The sequence below is a fragment of the Mesoplodon bidens genome (genome assembly GCF_964165515.1).
Source record: "Mesoplodon bidens genome assembly, chromosome: 14".
Lineage (NCBI taxonomy): Eukaryota > Metazoa > Chordata > Mammalia > Artiodactyla > Ziphiidae > Mesoplodon > Mesoplodon bidens.
In genome coordinates, this window is record NC_138170.1 from 14,163,560 (window position 1) to 14,181,982 (window position 18,423).

General features: G+C 46.8%; 1 protein-coding gene across 4 annotated transcripts; it reads right to left on the minus strand.

Annotated features, from left to right (window-relative positions):
* Positions 1 to 1,799: 1,799 nt before the first annotated feature.
* On the minus strand, positions 1,800 to 17,969 carry ZNF514 (zinc finger protein 514). 4 transcript variants are annotated; one of them, XM_081254229.1, is made up of 6 exons: positions 17,338 to 17,969; positions 15,487 to 15,575; positions 10,733 to 10,859; positions 10,328 to 10,423; positions 10,052 to 10,106; positions 5,080 to 7,946 (listed from the first exon to the last, which is right to left on the minus strand). In XM_081254229.1, exons 1-6 carry the CDS (start codon positions 17,471 to 17,473, stop codon positions 7,844 to 7,846), a joined length of 606 nt encoding a protein of 201 aa, XP_081110355.1. In that variant the 5' UTR covers positions 17,474 to 17,969; the 3' UTR covers positions 5,080 to 7,843. The 4 variants fall into 4 exon arrangements, with proteins under 4 accessions (XP_081110356.1, XP_081110355.1, XP_081110357.1 ...); XM_081254231.1 differs by having other exon boundaries at positions 10,018 to 10,106; XM_081254230.1 differs by lacking the exons at positions 5,080 to 7,946; positions 10,052 to 10,106 and adding an exon at positions 1,800 to 2,663.
* Positions 17,970 to 18,423: the final 454 nt, after the last annotated feature.

Genomic DNA, 18,423 nt, shown 5'->3' on the forward strand with positions numbered 1-18,423 from the left:
TAGAGATTCCACTTCCAATACTAGACTCTACCCTGCTGCATGCAGACGTGGCAAAATATTACAGGGGATTCATGTACTCTACCCAGTCCTATCATCAGCAGGTTAAGGACATCTTCCCACAGCATCTTCCTAAATAGCCTCTTTGTGATCTTCAACCATGAGATTTTTGTCTGAGACATCAGAGAAAAATTGTTCTTGAACCTTCTTGGGTACTGTTAACAAATACAGCAGTGAAAACTCCAGGGGCTCAATTCTTCAATACCTATTTTACAACTAAAGAAGAATTTCCGAAATGACACAACTGGAAGCCTATTCCAGTAGAGGACTTCAAACTGAGGATTCTCCCAGATGCTCTACAAGCAGCTGGTCTTCAGAAGTATACAGCTGACCAAAGACCTTTGGAATAAACAGATGACTTCAGATCACAGATAGCTTCTGCCCAAGATGTCAGACCAAGACCTGTGTCAAAGCCCTGTTTTGTCTAACGCAATACTGTATCAACTATACTTCAAAAAAAGTCTTGTTTTGTTTTTCATCTGCTTGCTTATAGTTATTCTTCTCATTTCTATTGATTCCTGGTTGTCATCCACCCGTAATGACCCGTTTTCTCTTTTCTTCCCTCTTCATTATAACTGTTAGGTCACAGCGTACTCATTCTTTTTTTTTAAGTCTTTTATTGAATTTGTTACAATATTGCTCCTCTTTTATGTTTTGGTTTTTTGGCATGTGGGATCTTAGCTTCCCAACCAGGGATTGAACCCGCACCCCCTGCCCTGGAAGGCAAAGTCTTAACCACTGGACCGCCAGGGAAGTCCCCAGAGCGTACTCATTCTAATGCCATTCTTAGATTATCCTAAATAGTAGCCACTACTCTAAATCTCACCAACTGCTGGATATGCCATCCACTGGCAGACCATCATGATAAATATATATGAACGGTTCTGGTCTCACCAAATGAGACTAGAGAGAATTAAAGCCAGTGGTTTTTCCATTAGCACCTACAGGGACAAATGACCTTAAACAAATCAACCTGTGACTTTGCCAGTGTCCCACTCTCCCAGAAAAAGAGCCAATTTTTATCAGAATCCAGGTAATTCTGAATTTGAATTCAACAACCTTCATTAGGGTAGTAGGCCAGTTACTTATCAGCAGGAAGACAGTAAAGGGATCCAAATATATAGCAGAGCTAATGTGAGGCTTTGGTTCCAATCTCATGTCATGAACGACTTTTTTCCTGGATCTCTATGTGCCCTTACTGGATTCTACTTCCTCTGTAACCAGGTCAACAGGTCTCGTTTTCCTCAGACTAAAACTTCATGCACTTTAGGAATAGCATCCCAAAACTGTATTTAGAAATCCTAACTTTATAAATCACCAGTGCTGGAAATTCCAACCCGGGCAAGAGCTCCAAAATGTGGCCACCCTTAATTATTCATGCACTCTGCCTTGGGGAATTGCTGACCCATTGTTTATGTGAACCATCAGAGCCGTATTTCCAACGGTGGGAGACAAAAGAGACTATAAGAGGCCTATGACTCACTAACTCTGCCAGAAGTTATGACAGCACCTCTTCCCTAGAGTGAAGATCTGTACTTTTGTCTCAGCTCGTTGGCTCAAGTAGTTATGGGCGATTGCTTTGCACTAAACCTCTTACTGACTAATCAAGGGCGCATCTATGCCATTGCTATACTTGGCTCAATGAAACAGGCATGGTAGAACAGGCAGTACATCACCTTAAAGAAAACACTACTTGGCTCAATGCTTCGGCACAGCTTCTCTCTCATCAGATCTGATTGCCATGATGATACAACAACAAAAAGATCAAAAAGATCTCATGATAAGTTTACTATGGAGACAAAACCAAACAATCCTCCCTAAAGGTCTAGCTCTCCAGCATCTCTGAATTGGTCAGCCTCTCTCAAGCCAGAAAGTGACCAAAAGGGAGAACTGAGGGACTAAATATACCAATGGACAATGGATACACCTTATATGACAATAGAACTCTGTCCCACACCTTTGCAGCAACCAGCCTGGATGCCAGACCACAGCCTCTGCAGCAATCAGCTCAGAACAGCCAGATGACTGCTACTTCCCCCCTATTCTTTGCCCTCACTTCCAACTTAGAACCAAACACAGAAAACCAAATGTGCTGCCCAAACCAATCACATAAGATATCCTGCTCCGAGTTAGCCCCCCTCCAGTTTTCCCATGCCGACAACTTCCAGTCAGGGCATACCTGAAGCTTTCATTTTTTTTCTTCTCATCGTAAAGCTTTCTTAATCCCTTCACGCCTTTGGGTCTCTGCCAGGTGCAGGTGATAGTGGCTGATCCTTTGCTATGGCAAGCTCTGAATAAACAGCCTGTTTCTTCTCATTTGGGTAGTCTTCATTTATTTCCACAAGTGCAAAGCCCTTCATCTTACAGAGGAGAAGACTGAGACCCAGAGAGGATCATGGATATGATCTCATTCCCAAATGGCTTTGAAGTATTGGGGTCTTCAGGCACAGATTCCTGGTCATTTGTCAATATCCATCCTCCTCTTCTTCCTTAGTAATAGAATCCCCCAATTTTCATTGGCCCCATTGCTGCCCAGGACAAACACTTCCATTTCCAGCCTCCCTTGCCATCAGCCATAGTCCTATGTTCAAGTTCTTGCCAGTGGTCTGCAAGCAGAAGTGGTATATTGCAATTATTTGATGAGGAATGTTTAAAGTACAGTCTTTATGTTTATGACTTATTTGAAAAATAATTGAAGAAGCATTTTTACATTGATTTGAGTGTGTGTTAGGAGGTAACCTCTAAATCCTTGGAACTTCCTGAGTGATAGGATATCTTTGTTATTCATAGTGACCCCCCCCAGGGATAGGATATCTTTGTTATTCATAGTGACCCCCCCAGAGACCATATCTGATAGTTTATGCTAATGAAGTGACTCGTGGTTGGCCCCTAGTTCACTCAAATGAGATGACTCAAGATGGGGACTGGCCATGCCTGACAGATCAACCAAGTGACTAGAGGGTTGGGGCTTTGAGCCACATGGTATCAGCCCAACCTCGGGGTGGAGGGCACTGGAGATGGAATTCAACTGTGTGGTCAATTGATCATGCCAACGTAATGAAACCCCAATAAAATTCTGGGCAACAAAGCTCAGGTGAGTTTCCTGGCCTGGAAGCACTCTATGTATTGTTGTTACACAACAATATGCCAGAAGGGTAATGTGTTCCTGGGGAAGCCTCACATTTGTGCTGTTCCCAAACCTTACCCTCTGTGTCTCTTCTTTAGGCTGGTTTTGATTTGTATCCTTTTGCTATAATAAAATTATCATAATAAATACAGCACTTTTTTGAGTTCTGAGAGTAGTTATATAGAATTACCAAGTCTGAAAGAGTAGTGGGAACTCCCAAATTTGTAGCCAGATAGTCAGAAGGGTGACTTAGGGACACCTAATTCATGGCTGGTATCTAAAGTGAGAGCAGCCTTGTGGGTGACTGTTTCCTTAACCTGTGAAGTTTGGCCCACCTTTGGGTAGCTGGAATGAGAAGTCATTGTAGTGCTACAAAATAAAACAGCAGAGGGCTTCCCTGATGGCGCAGTGGTTGAACGTCCGCCTGCCGATGCAGGGGACACGGGTTCGTGCCCCGGTCCGGGAGGATCCCACATGCCGCGGAGCGGCTTGGGCCGTGAGTCATGGCCGCTGAGGCTGCGCGTCCGGAGCCTGTGCTCCGCAACGGGAGAGGCCCCAACAGTGGGAGGCCCGCGTACCGCAAAAAAATAAAAAAATAAAAAAATAAATAATAAAACAGCAGTGAATTTTCATATACGCATACAACAACCCCAAAAGATGGAACAATGCTAATCTATATTTGAAATTGAAAAATAATTACAGGAGCAATGTAGTATTTTTCTAAGAAAACCTTTGATTGGTAGTGTTCTAGAAGGAAAGGTTTTCATCTAGTAGAAACTGTGTAGTCAGAGCACTGAGAAAACTTGGGCAATACAAGTTGTTTTTCAAATTAATACATGGTTAGCGAGGACCTACTGGGTGCTCATTTCTGAGAGCAAGTATGAGAAATGACCTGAAGCAGCTGATAATCTGGTTCAGGAGACAAGAAAGTGGCAGGATGATAAGCAACCCCGTGACTTAAATAGATCAAGACAGTGATAAGAACTACCCCCATGTATATATTGTTCATTTTAAAATACTTACGGATACAACAAATGTTTTTACAATTGCAAATGAATAAGACCTGACTTCTCATCAGTGTTCAAGAGAATTATTCCCCAAGGAGTGGACCTTTGAACAGGGTTCTGACTGATTATTAGGCTTTAGACAGTGGAGGGGGCATTCCAGGCTGGTGGAACGGCTTGAGCAGAACGGCCCAGGCTGGGAAGTGCAGAGGCATGTCTTAAGTATGGCAGGCAAGCTAGTTTTTCTGAAATAGAGGTTCTTGTCAGGAGCAGCAGGAGATTAGGGCAGACTGAAGAGGGCAGTAAATGCTCAACGGAGAGGCGAGCATTTATCCTGTAGGCAGTACAAAGGCTTTCAGGGGTGCGAATGGGTGCACGCTGATGAGAATGGTTAACGTGGCCGAGATACAAGAGGAAGAGACAAATGTTAGGCAAAGACCAGCTACAAAGTTGTTGCAGGTACCCAGGTACATAAAGTGACCTGGGCGGGGGCTAGAGAAGGGCACTGGAGGGAAAAAGTGTGACAGAGCAAACTGAGCTGCTACTAATGTAAAATATGTGCTATTTCTGCTTGTGAACTTTGAACCTCTGGGAAGAATTTCCCATGATTTTCAGGCTCCTAGGCTGGCATCGTGATCTTAGCTGTCCAGATGCCTCCTGTGCCTTCTACCTGCCTACTCCCCTCTGCCAACCTCTTGTACCCCTAGATCCTGCTTGTCTGCATGGCCCCACTTTGAGCTGGTTCCCTGAATTCTGGGCTCAGCTGCCTCATCTGGACTTTTAAGTGTTTGGAGGACTGTCCTTAGTGCAAGTTAATTCCTTTAGTCAAGACTCCTCTGGCCTATGACAGCTCTTGGTCTAGGCTTCTCCACATAGGTTGCAGAGACAACATGGTATGAACTTGAGACCCAGTAAGCCTAGGAATAACCATTACAGAAAATAGAAAGTGATAGCAAAGACACTCAGATGGCTTGAAGTAACAGACGAGATAGGAAAATTGGTTTAGCAATAGTTGGTATGTCTGTATATTTGATTTTTGAAAAACAGTCGAGGTATAATTTACATACCATAAAATTTACATTTTATTTGCACATTTCAGTGAGTTTTAGTAATTTACCAAGTTGTTCAGCCATCACCATAATCCAGTTTTAGGACAGCCCCACCACCCCAGTGAGATTCCTTGAAATATCGGCAGTCACTCCCAGTTGCCACTCCCAGCCCCAGGCAACCACTGATCTACTTTGTCTCTGAAGATTTGCCTTTTCTGGCCATCTCATATAAAGGGAACCATACACTATGTGGTCCCTGGCATCTGGCTACTCTCACTTAGGATAATGTTGTTGAGGTTTTGATTTTAATAATACCCATATTTTAATTGATGTTTAAAATTTTTTTATTTCAAAAATCCCAAATCGAGTAGCGTCAAGATCTATTAAAATTGCTTTTTGCTCACAAAAACTTTACTAAGAGTACTCTACTGCCTCATAAAAGTAACATTATAGAGAAACAAGTGCATGGAGCTTTTGTGCAGGGAAGGCCGTCTCTCAAACCCCAAACTATAGCTGTGAACCAGGAGGAAAGAAGTCCAGCAGTTAGGTGTATAGACCAGGGCGTGGCACTCTCCGAACCTCAGATTCCTTAGCTGTAAAATATGGCTGGGCTAGGTCACTGGTGCCTCCACCTTCCTCAGCCTTCACTCTCTTCACCCACACAGCACCCCCTCTCCCATCAGTAACAGGATGGGGAGACAACACAAATGGTTATAAAAACAACCCCCAGCAGGTAGGAAATCACCAGACTAGGTGGTCTCTTAGCTTCCTTTCAGCTCTAGCTTTATGAATCAACTTTCCTCACATTCATTAAGCTCCCAGGGTTTCCCTTTTGGGTGAAGCCTTAATGTATGCTGAGGGTTTTGGATTTGGAAAGGCCTTAGTTAGAGGACACACATTATTACTAGTGGAGTTCATATAAAGGGAACTATACAATATGTGTAGTTCTGGCTTCTGGCTAGTGGGCTTTCCCAGTTTCACTAAATTCAGAGAGTCACTCTAGTACAAATTCTCTGATGTGCAAAAAGGGCAGAACATCCACCAAAGCCTTTCCCACATGCATTACATCCCCAGGGTTTCTAACCAGTGGGGTGAGCTTGCTGATGTTTATAAGGGGAAGAGGTTTGGCTGAAGGCTCTCCCACATTCACCATGTCCACAGGGTTTTTCTCAAGAACGAATTCTCTGATGCTTAGTAAGGGATGTGCTGTGATTGAAGGCCTTCCCACATTTACTGCTTTCTCAGCGATTCTCTTTAGTATGTATTCCTGATGCTTAGTAAGGCAAGAGAAGTATTACTGACAGCTTTTACCGTACTTGAGGAGTTTCTCTCCAGTATGGTTGTCTGGTTGGTTTGTTTTTTTTTTTTTTTTTTTGGAATAATATGTAACTGAAGGCTGTGCTATACTCATTACACAGATAAGGCTTCTCCCCAGTATAAATTGTCTGATGTTGAATAATGTGTGTCCAAATCCATTAGGTTCACACAGTTTCTTACTAGTTTGAATTCTCTGGTGTTTGATAAGGGAGGAGTTGTGACAAAAGCCCACTCCCTCTCTTGATATTAACAGAGCTTCAGTTTAGTATGTCCTGTCTGATGTTTAACAAGACAGGTCCTCCTACCAGAAGCCTTCCCACATACATTACACTCATATAATATACATATATTCTCTGAGGTTTAGTGGTGTGTGTACTCCAGCTGAAAGCCTTCCCACACTGTCTGAATTCATAGGGTTTTTTTCCCAGCATGACTTTTCCGATGTTTAATAAGGGATGCAGTGTGAGCAAAGGCTCTTCCACATTCATTACATTTGTAGGGTTTCTCTCCGGTGTGAAATCTATAATGTTGAGTGAGAGAGGAACTCTGGCTGAAGGCTCTCCCACATCTATTACATTTGTAGGGTTTCTCTCCTGTATGAAATCTGTAATGTACAATGAGAGAGGAACTCTGGCTGAAGTTTCTCCCACATTCTCTGCATTCATAGGGCTTTTCTCCAGTGTGAGTTCTCTGATGTTTAATAAGGGATGAAGTATGACCAAAGGCCCTTCCACATTCATTACATTTGTAGGGTTTCTCTCCAGTATGAAATCTATAATGTAGAACAAGAGATGAACTCTGGCTAAATGCTCTCCCACATTCACTGCATTCATAGGGCTTTTCTCCAGTATGAGTTCTCTGATGTTTAATAAGGGATGAAATATGACCAAAGGCTCTTCCACATTCACTGCACTCATAGGGCTTTTCTCCAGTGTGACATCTGATGGCGCCTAAGTTCTGACTGGAAATGGAACAATTTCCCACATTCATTGCATTTACAAGATTTCTTCCCTGGATGGGTTCTCTGAGAGTTATTTCTCCCTGAAGTCTCTCTGAAATCTGTATCACATTTATAGTATCCTTCTCCCATGAGAACACTGTGTTGGTTAACAGGGACTGACCTTAAACCTAAACTTGTCCCAAATTCACTCCACTCATGATCTCTCCTAAGGGTGGTAGTAGATTTGTGAGTGAATGACATTTCTTTCAGATGTCTCTCCTGCTTTTTTGGATGCATCTCTAACTGGTCATCACAACCACAAGTTGCTTTCAGTTTGGAGGACCAGAGTTCACCTCTCATGTGTTTTTCCACTGATGCTATCTGGAATAATTCTTCTTTGGAAATTCCCTGACTTAGCATTGATTCCTTGGCTTGATGCCTTCTCTCCCAGTCTGGGGAAAAAAAAGAAAGACAGTCTATTATTACCTGTTCCATGTGCCAAGAGGAAGTAAAGTCCTATAATAGACGTAAGATAATTAACCTTTAAAATAATATCTCGGGACTTCCCTGGTGGCACAGTGGTTAAGAATCCACCTGCCAATGCAGGGGACACAGGTTCGATCCCTGGTCCGGCAAGATCCCACGTGCCATGGAGCAACTAAGCCCATGCGCCACAACTACTGAGCCTGCGCTCTAGAGCCCGCGAGCCACAACTACTGAGCCCACGTGCTACAACTACTGAAGCCCACACACCCAGAGCCCATGCTCCGCAACAAGAGAGGCCACCACAATGAGAAGCCTGCACACCGCAACAAAGAGTAGCCCCCACTCGCCACAACTAGAGAAAGCCCGCACACAGCAACGAAGACCCAATGCAGCCGAAAATAAAAATTTAAAAAAAATTTTAATAAATAAAATAATATCTAAAAGAGGTGTACAGTTTCTTCCAAGAATGGTGTATGTCTGAAGAAAGTTTTGGAGGTGTCAAGAATAAGATAAGCAGGTGGCTGGAGATTAGGAAAACCTGAGAGAACAGTGTTTGGACTGCAGGACACAAGGTAAGTCCAAAGATTGTAAAGACGAGAGGAGGGTTAGGAAGATGCCCTCCACAAAAATCTTCCCTCAACACCTCAGTCCACACCACACATTATTATGTATTATATAATATACATATACCATGTATTATATTACTGTATGTAATTGTGGTGGGCAGAATAATTACCCACCAAAGATTTCCACGCTCTAATCCCAGGAACATATAAATATGTTACTTTACATGGCAAAAGGGACTTTGCAGATGTGATTAAGGGCACAGACCTTGAGATGGGAAGATTATCCTGAATCATTCAGGTGGGCCCAATCTAATCACAAGAGTTCTCAAAATCAGAGAACATTTCCTGGCTGAGTCAGAGAGATGTGGTGTGAGAAGGACTCAGTCCACCATTTCTGGCTTTGAAGGTGGAGGAAGGGCCCCAGGGGCCAAGGAATGTAGCAGTCTCTAGAAGCTAGGAACGCCCCTCAGCTTACAGCCAGCAAGACAATGAGGAGCTCAGTTTTACAACTACAAGGAATTGGTACTGCCAACAACCCAAAGGGACAGGAAACAGATTCTTCCCTAGACACTCCAGAAAGGAACTCGGCCCTGCTGATACCTTGGTTGTAACACTGTGAGGCCCATGCTTGATTCTGACCTATGAACTGTGAGATAATAAACATGTTGCTTAAAGCCGCTAAGTTTGTGACAGTTTGTTTCAGCAACAACAGAAAGCTAATACAATAACAGTGACCCTTCTGAAGAGTAAAATGACTGGCAATGCCTAACCAGGGCTCCCAGAGGCCAGATTCTGAGCCAGTAGGTCTTGTGTGGCTCCTGGGGATATGCATGTTTATCAAGCTGCCCGAGAGAGCCTGAAACACAGCCGTGTTTGCAGAACATTGTAAACAGACAGATATTGTGATGAGACTAGATCCAGATGTCAGACCCTTGCCCTCATTCTGGAAGGAAACAAGATCAAGAGAGTACTAAATAGAGGAGATCAGCATCCTCCCTGTCTCTCCTCTCTTTTAGGTTCCCATGACGTGGCCCAGCCTGTGCTGTCAGGATTTGAGCCCTGCTTTCAGGAGCGTTAGCTCTGGCCTGAGGCTGACTCTGCCTCAGAGATGGACACTGACACAGACTGTCACCTCCAGTATGCTCGGGCTACACGTGGGAGTCAGGAGAGCTTTGTGTCCAGAATTCTACCCTAAGGGGTGGAGCCTACAGGGAACTCTCAAATCACCTAGGAATAAACAGTTTCAAAGAGATTCCATCAACAGCCAGTAAGGAGTCATCTTTGTTCCTGGAATTACCTGTGTTGCAGCTTAGCTTAACCAAGCGTAAAGCCTCCTCACCTTGATCCTCCTGACTTTATCCATCAGGATGTCCTTGCCAGTAACCCTTTAATTTCTGGGCTTCTTAACTGTTCAGTCCGGTCCCTTGCTCACTCTCTTAGCCCTGCTGATATAGGATTGCTGGGCACTTACATCTGTTGATCCTTAGATTCCATCTAATACTGACCGTGTGACATCTAGCGATGATGCACAGCCCCAAGAACCCTGAAGGGTGGGCAGACCTAGGTAACAAGGGAAATATAAACACTAGAGAAGAAAAGGAACATCTCTTCGTTTCCCACCAGAAAACACTATAAAAGCCTACAGGTATTCAAAATACTGGTGTTGAGGGTTCCTGGCGAGTGACCTCACCTTTTCAAAGAAAAGCCCCCTGACCAAGGGCTCAGGGGAACCTCCCACTCTCAGTTGGACCTTATTATCTGCTTTGGTCCAACTCACTCACCTGCGGGGGCACCTGTTGAGATTTCTCTCTCCAACAGACAGGGCTCTTCCCCGTCCTCCAAGCGGCAGATCACATACGGTTTGGGCACTGGAAACCCTGGTGGGAAAGGAAAAGGATCAGGACTGTGTATGCCAGAGGTCAAGGCTTGTAGACAGCCTCCAAAGAACAAGCACTGTGAAGTATCAGGAGCAGTCATGAAACTTCTTACTCTGAGTTCAGATGGAGTGGGACTTTTCCTAGGAGCAAGGAGTAGAAATACTGTATCTCTGGGCCCCAAAGAGAACGTAAATGTCTAATTCCAGAATCCCAGGGCAAAAATCAGCCGACAGGCCAAGACACCCCTAGCTTTTAAACACCAAGATGGCATGATGGGCAGGCTTTGGGCTTTGGAGGAGCTGAGCTCACCCAGGGAGGCCAGGTTCTTGAAATTCTCCAGCATCACTTCCCGGTACACGTCCTTCTGAGTAGGGTCCAGCTGCCCCCACTCCCACCGGGTGAATTCCACGGCCACATCCTCAAATGTCATCAGGTCCTGAAACACAGAAGACACTCTTGCACCCTCGGGGAGCACACTCACGGCCCTGGGAAGGAGAGTAGACTGGTGTCCGAGTAGAACCTCAGGATGTACAGGAAGGGATTCCGAGACTTCCTAGCTATCGCAATGCCCCTGTTCTGGGTTTTATCATCTCAAAAATATTTTAAGCTGCTCCAGGGATTGTGTCATCCTTACTACTTGGCATCCCACCCAGTGCCCACATATGTCAACATCAAGCTGCTCAGAAATGTAATCGGGGTCTCAGGAGAATCAGGCCTACAGAGACACTCTGCTTATATGGGAGAGAGAAATACAATCCATTTCCTCAGTTTTCAAAAGGTTTCACTCTCAATTTAGTGACATTTAAATAAAATCAATTACAAGGAACAAACTCATGCTCTGCATTCTGAAATGCAATGGTATCAGTAGTTTTCTAATTAAGTATTTTTGAAACTTGTGACCTAGGATTTCAATGACAACTGTTGCTAAGGCCAAATAAAATCATTTGGGGCTTAGAATAACTTATCCCCAAAACAGCCTGCCAGCACACAGTTCACTGAAAGTATATCAAGTGGCCTTATAGTGAATCAGTTAAGACTTCTGTGAGTTTGATTAACATAAATCCTCTCCCCCAAAGCCTAATCATTTTTCAGTTCCTGAATGTGCAAAGTTGAGAGTGAGACCCTGGATCTCAGGTCCTCACAAGGTACAACCATTCTGTGGGTCCCAACCAGAACTATCCTGTCACTATAACAGCAACACTCTCATTTGACTTACACTGTACAATAATCCATCAACTATGAACTAAAAAGCAGATAAGTGAAGGTAGTACTGTTACTTTCCCCCCAAAACGTTTAAAAGTCAAATCCCATTTGGATGCTAAGGTTTCCATAGAATAAGCCAAAGTAACAATTTTATATTAAGTTAAAGGCAGTCCAGAATAATCAAATGTGGAAAACTCACTACTTTAGTAACCTCTTGTGATGGATTATACTATTATTTGTTCAAAATAGTCATTGGCCCTCCCTACAAAATAGATCTTCCTATCCCACTGACTCAGGTGTGGCCAAATAATCTGCTTTCGCAGACCGGAATGTGAAGGAAGTGACATGAGCTTCTTAATGAGCAAAAGCCTTCAGAGTCAGTGGAGGTTCTGCAATTGCTTCTTTTTCCTCTGCTTTGAGAACAGCACATGATCCCAGAGTGAAGATGTGGGGCAAAACCACAGCCTGTGTGTAATGTGGACAAGAAATAAACCATTGCTGGGGTAAGTCTCTCAGGGTTTGCTGCTGTTATCACAGCATAACTAGCCTGAACTGACTCATTAAAAAAGCTGGTACTCCAAGTAGGGTTCTGCCATGACAAAAAGCCTAAAATACGTGACACTGTCTTCAGGGCCAGGCAGTGAGGAAACTTATTGGCAAGATGGCAACCCATGTAATTTGGTGGTGAACTGTGGGGTAAAGCTGTTGCTGCAGTAACTTGAAAGATGAACAATGCAAGCATGAGCTTGTGATGTTATGAAAAGAGGAGGGAAACATGGGGCTTCCCTGGTGGCGCAGTGGTTGAGAGTCCGCCTGCCAGTGCAGGGGACGCGGGTTCGTGCCCCGGTCCGGGAAGATCCCACATGCTGCGGAGCGGCTGGGCCCGTGAGCCATGGCCGCTGAGCCTGCGTGTCCGGAGCCTGTGCTCCACAACGGGAGAGGCCACAACAGTGAGAGGCCTGCGTACCACAAAAAAAAAAAAAAAAAAAAAGGAGGGAAACTTAATATCGGTAGTATGAGTTGGTTGTCATTGGCACTGTCATTTGACAGTATTACAGGAAGAAAAAAAAGGAGCTCAAGAGTTTGCTGATTTGCAAAATAAAAATGGAAGGCCAAAGAAAGTGTCCAGAAATTCCAGGACTCGCAGGGTTGGAGATTTAACCAATTCTCATTTCCAGCTGGTCAAAGACAATATAAATATGGCTTTTGCATGACAAAGGATGATTAAAACTCAGCCTAATGGCAAGGACCAAATCATGGGTGTGATTGTCAAACCTTTTGTTTAAACCTCTTATTAATTTCAGCTGGCTCCCAGTAAATCCTTTCAGTGGGACCAATCTGTTCAGAGTGACTAAAAGTATGGTTTTCCCAAGGAAACCCCAAAAGCTCCACAATTAAGTCTAAAGAGAGGGGCATATTTCAACAAGCACTGTGGGAACAGCTATTGACACAGGGAGCTAATGGAAGGAGGTACACAAAAAGCTGGTCGAGTTTCTGAGAGTCACACTGAATGTTCATGACTTGAAACAATCCGTGGGCCATCAACCTACCCAGGCAGAATGAAAAAGCTGCTTAGCCCTCAAAAGAGTTTATTCTCCAACATCATCTTCATATGTGACCGAGGGGGATACTGCAAAAGGAAGGAACTGCTGGAGGGCAGAGCTAAGAGCCAAGGAGAACACTGGACTGGGGAGCTGTACCCAGGGAGCAGAACCCCCGCATCTAACCGAAAGACTTCCCCACTCCCAAGGCCAAGGTCCTCACCAAATCTGCCCAGTGGAATTTTTTTTTTTAAGAGATCTTTATAACTGCTTCACAATTCTCTGTTAGTTTCTGTTGCACAACAAAGTGAATCAGCCATATGCACGCTCTGCCCAGTGGAATTTCATAACTGTTACAGACCAGGGACTACTGGGCTCCTCCCATTTTCCCCTTTCTGAACAGGGGTGTTTATTGTGGTTATCCAGCCCCATTGTTCCACTGTATGTGGGATATATGGATTCAGGCAGCCTGTCTTTTTTCATAGATCTCCATATCCAGAGGAGAAATATCCAGACCTGATGTCCAAAATATCACACCATCCAGGACTTGAATCCTGATGCTCTGACCGGATGGGGCTTTTGGGTTATCTCCCCTGGGGAGAAATCTTGTGTGCAGGAGGGAGGGAAGTGAACATCTGTGAGCAAGAGAACAGACAGTGTAATTGTTTGTTCAGAATGTTTACTGCCCCTCCCTCTGGGCCCCTTACTATGGGAGGCTTATACTTCCCACCTCACGGACATTAGGCATGGCCACATGACCTGCTCTGGCCAATGGCTTGTGAGCAGAAGCAGCACGTGCCAGTTCTCAGCAGAAGCCTGGAGAGCCGTCTCCTGAACCTCACACTGCACCTTCCCCCAGCCACAAGAACGGCACACCCCAGAGGAGGGCTGATCCTTCAGCCTGAATCCCAGAGTGAAGAGGGTATGGAGCAGAGTGACAGCCAGCCCACTAATGACAGGTAACGTACAGAGGAAACACACTTCATTACTGTGGGCCAGTGAGAGCTGGGGGCTGTTGCTACCACAGCACAACTAGACGAAGCTCTGAATGGTGTACCTCAAGGCCAAAGAGGTTTAAGCTCTTTATTACTCTACTAATTACTTGAGAGAATTCCTTATTGGTGAGGGTTTCCCCTACTGACGAGAAAACTAATTATAAGTGTCTATTATCAAGCCAGAATCCCACTAAACCACCATCTTGGATGATAGGAAATGGATAGGAAACGATGCAGGCTGGTGTTCACAGCCCTCCACTTGGTTCTCCCTCCACATCCAGCCTCCTACAGCCAAACCTGAATCCACCTCTACAGTCAGTCACCATTAACCCCTTCATCCCCATCACAACTGAAGCTGACAAGGACTAGGCAACTCCATTTGCCAGAAGACTCCAACAACTACATGAGGTGGATGTATTACTGAGTGGTTGAGTCTGGAGCCAGACAACCCAGATCTGAAACTGGCTCCCCCCATCGTTAGCTAGCTAACCAGGACCATGTTACTTTATCTCTCTGTGCCTTGGTTTCCTCAGGTTACCTCTCTGTGCCTCAGTTGCCATTCTGCAAAATGGGACTGTTTTAAAGATGAAATTAATTAGTATAAATAAATTGTGTAGACTAGTTCCTGATGCCTATTTGGTTTTCAGCAAATAATAGCTTTTATTATTTTCATCATTATCATCAACATGATTATCATCCTCATTTTACAGTTGGCAAAACCAGGGCACTGAGAGTTTAGGTGATTCATCCAAGGTCACGCAGCCAGAAGCAGTGAAGTTAAGCGCGTTGCCACACTAATCCGGGAAGATAACATTTGCACAGGGGTCCCACCTCAAATGACCTCCTCACCTGTCTGACCCTCAGAAACTCCTTGTCCCCACTTGTCCATGCACCTTCCCCAACCTCTCCAGCACAGGCTGGTTCTCCTTTTCCCAAACTCTGATGGAAAGGCCTGTCTGTGCCATTCCATCTGCCATCAAACCACGCACATCCTTACTGTGATTGGGGCTGCATCCCGGGTCCTCTCCCCTCTGTGGCTGTGACATCTCCTTCAGGGCCAGGGTGCTCTTACATTACTTGGTACTCACCACAGTGCCCGTTACAGAAATAAACCAAAGGATCTGAGTGAGTGCACCCTGAGCAGAGAGGAGAGGGCCCTGGGCAAGGCACAAGGAGGCCAGCAAAAGCCTTGATGGGCTTGGCTTCCTGCAGAGCAGGAATTGGGGTCAGTTCCCTCTGGCAAACGAGGAGGCTCCAGAGAAAAGGAGGCAAAACTATCCATAGTTCAGGCAATTGAGGAAAAATTAAGAGAACCCCAACTCACCTGGGGCCTGGCTTTCATGCATAAGCTGGCTATTCCCTTTTCTCCTGGGCATCTCTCTGGAGGAAGAGCAGGGTCCTGAGAAGGGAGAACTAGGAAGGTAAAAGGAGCCATAAGGAAGGCTAACCCTCATGAGATTTACAGCTCCCAGACTCCCCAAGTCAGTGTGTCACTTCCATGGTTCTGGGGACAAGGCTGGGCCAAAGGGAGCTGACGGACGGGCTAGAGGCTGGCCTTGTACACAGCTGCGTGAGGTCCCCACCTGTCCATAGGCCACAGCAAGCTGTAGGTAGCTGAAGTGTGACCACAGTCAGGTCACTGTATTGGAGAGTTATTTCCTGGGCCTCCAGTATGCAGGTCATTTACGAGGCCTTTTGAAAATATAAACGTGAATAAGAACTTCAAGGAATTTTAATGTAACCTGAGGGTATAAGACAGGTTAACAATACAAAATAAGGCCTAGGACGAGGCCACATAGGGATATAGGACTTTGGGGAAGAAGTTACACCTCTCTCCTTATCCCTGGGAAGCAACGCAGAGGCCAGCTCTTCCTGAGAAGCTGTCCTCTATGTTCTAACCACCGTTAGGTCTCTAGAGTGTATTTTGAGAGCCCCTCTATTATAGGCCTTTGTATCATACTCTTTTTAAAGTCTTCAAACAAACAAAAAACTAACCCCAAACATGCCAGAGAAGTGGCTAAAGCCACCACCAACAAAAGCAGGGAGGTAGGCAGGCAGCGTGGTATAGCACAGGTCAGCACTTTTCAAACTTTAATGTGCATATGGATTCCTGAGGATCTTGCTAAACAGACTGGTTCAGGGCATGTGGGGTAGGGCGTGAGAGTCTGCATTTCTAGAGAGCTTGCAGGGGAAGCCTGTGCTGCTGGTCTATAGACCACAAGGCATACAGGAAAAAAGAGGGGGTGAGAGTCCCAGAGATTTAGCCCAGTTCTGTCATTGGCCAGTTTTATGACCCTGAGCATGTGCACTGAAGAACTAAAATGCCCACCCGGGACTTCCCTGGTGGCGCAGTGGTTAAGAACCCACTTGGCAATGCAGGGGACATGGGTTCGAGCCCTGGTCTGGGAAGATCCCACATGCCGCGGAGCAACTAAGCCCATGCACCGCAACTACTGAGCCTGCTCTCTAGAGCCCACGTGCCACAACTACTGAAGCCCGTGCGACTAGAGCCCGTGCTCCGCAACAAGAGAAGCCACCGCAATGAGAAGCCCGTGCACCACAACAAAGAGTAGCCCCTGCTCGCTGCAACTAGAGAAAGCCCGCGTGCAGCAACGAAGACCCAACGCAGCAAAAATAAAATAAAATGCCCACTTGGTGAAGGACAGGAGATTCTAAACTAAGAAAGGAATGGCTTAAAATCTCCTGGGTCACCTGGATTGCGCTCTCCCCAACACTGGGGCGGACGGTGGTCACAGGAGGTGCCCACCGTGTACACTGCTGACCTGGTACCCAGCTGCTCCGGAAGAACATTACTACTTAATGAAGTAATAAAGGAAGTGGGTGGCAAGGCTCCAAATGGCCCCACTGTCCTCTGATCCCTGGCCAAGGGCCACTCCCTCACAGGTTTATTGCCGTCTCCCTGCCACAGCAGGAAGAGATCCCCTCCTGCTCTCCCCTCTGTCCTTTAGGATAAGTCTCCCATGGCCATGCCCTCCATGGTCTCCGGATGCTGGGACTTCACGCTGCTTAGCCTGGAAGGCACCGCCACAGGGAAGGCGGTTGCTGGCTCTGCCTCTCCAGTGGGATTCCCAGGCCCTTTCCTAGGGCCCTCCTCCTCGACACAGCACTAACCCCCCAGGAGGGGCCTGGCCCGCAGCACCCTCGAGAGCCAAACCTGATGCTGTGGAGTCCATAGCTGGTGCTAAGGAGCGATGTCCTTTCACTAGGTCCAAATCTCTGTCCTTCGGCCGGGTCCCTGCGGTCCTCCCGGGGTTCAGGGAGCGGGGAGCAAGCTGGGTGACACCAGGCATTCCCACTCCGGCAGCGACGCCCAGGCAACCCGCAGCGCCCAGAGCAGGGCTGTCAAACCCGGGTCCACTTCCCAGCGGCGCGCAGCATGGCTGCGGGGACGATGCTCTTCTCCCGCTCCCACTCCCAGACCCCTCATGCGCCCGGCCTCCGCCCACGGGCTCCGCTCCGCCGCTCTCCTCCTAGGGACCAGGCTCTGGAACCCAGCTCTCACGCAGAGCACCAGGAAAAACGGCCACAGCCACACCTGCGACCTCGGTGCCCGCTCCTCCACTGCCCGGAGGCAGCAGGGATTCTGGGCAGAGCCTCACAGGGAAACGAGCGGCCCCGCAACTCTGCGCCCAGCTCCAGGCTTCCTCAGCCCCTCGCAGGCGGGCACACGAAGGGACACTCCCCACTGTCACGGGCTCGGGGCGCGGTGCCCAGGTCAGGCCTGCGCGCCAGGAGTCGCTAAACCCACAAAGACCCAAGGGACGCCCGGGTTCCAGCCCCAGCCCCAGCCCCACCTCCCGAGACCCATCCTGAGCCTGCGCAGACCGGCCGCCACGCGGGGGGGCGGGGCTGCAGGGCGGGACCCAGCAGCGCCTGCGCCCTGGCAACTGGGGACTCTTGGGTGCTGCGCTCCCGCAGCTGCGGGTGGGGAAAGAGGGCATCAGCTACGTGGATGGAGGTTTCACCCTGCTCCCAGCCACGGGCAGGGAACCGGAAGCAATCCCCATATTGGGAGTGCCTTTAGTACCTGGGCCGGAGAGCCTGGCTTGGGGCTGCTCAACAGAAGTCACTGGAGATTTGTTAAAAAGCCTGGGCCCTACCCTTAATCTGCCAAATAAGAATTTCTAGGAGGCTCTCCAGACATGTGTATTTCTTATAAAGTGCCCAGGAGATCTGATGGCCCATGGTGAGGCAGGAGATAGATGGATCCCAGGCTGGAAGGGGCCAAAATAGCAGGAAG

Excerpts from the sequence above, each read along its gene's own strand:
- ZNF514 (XM_081254228.1), bottom strand. The coding sequence starts at position 17,473 with ATGCCTGGTGTCACCCAGCTTGCTCCCCGCTCCCTGAACCCCGGGAGG. Across the intron at positions 15,576-17,337 it reads TATGGACTCCACAGCATCAG|TTCTCCCTTCTCAGGACCCT; the intron begins GTTTGGCTCTCG and ends TTACCTTCCTAG. Across the intron at positions 7,947-10,327 it reads CTCAACAGGTGCCCCCGCAG|ACTGGGAGAGAAGGCATCAA; the intron begins GTGAGTGAGTTG and ends TTTTTTCCCCAG.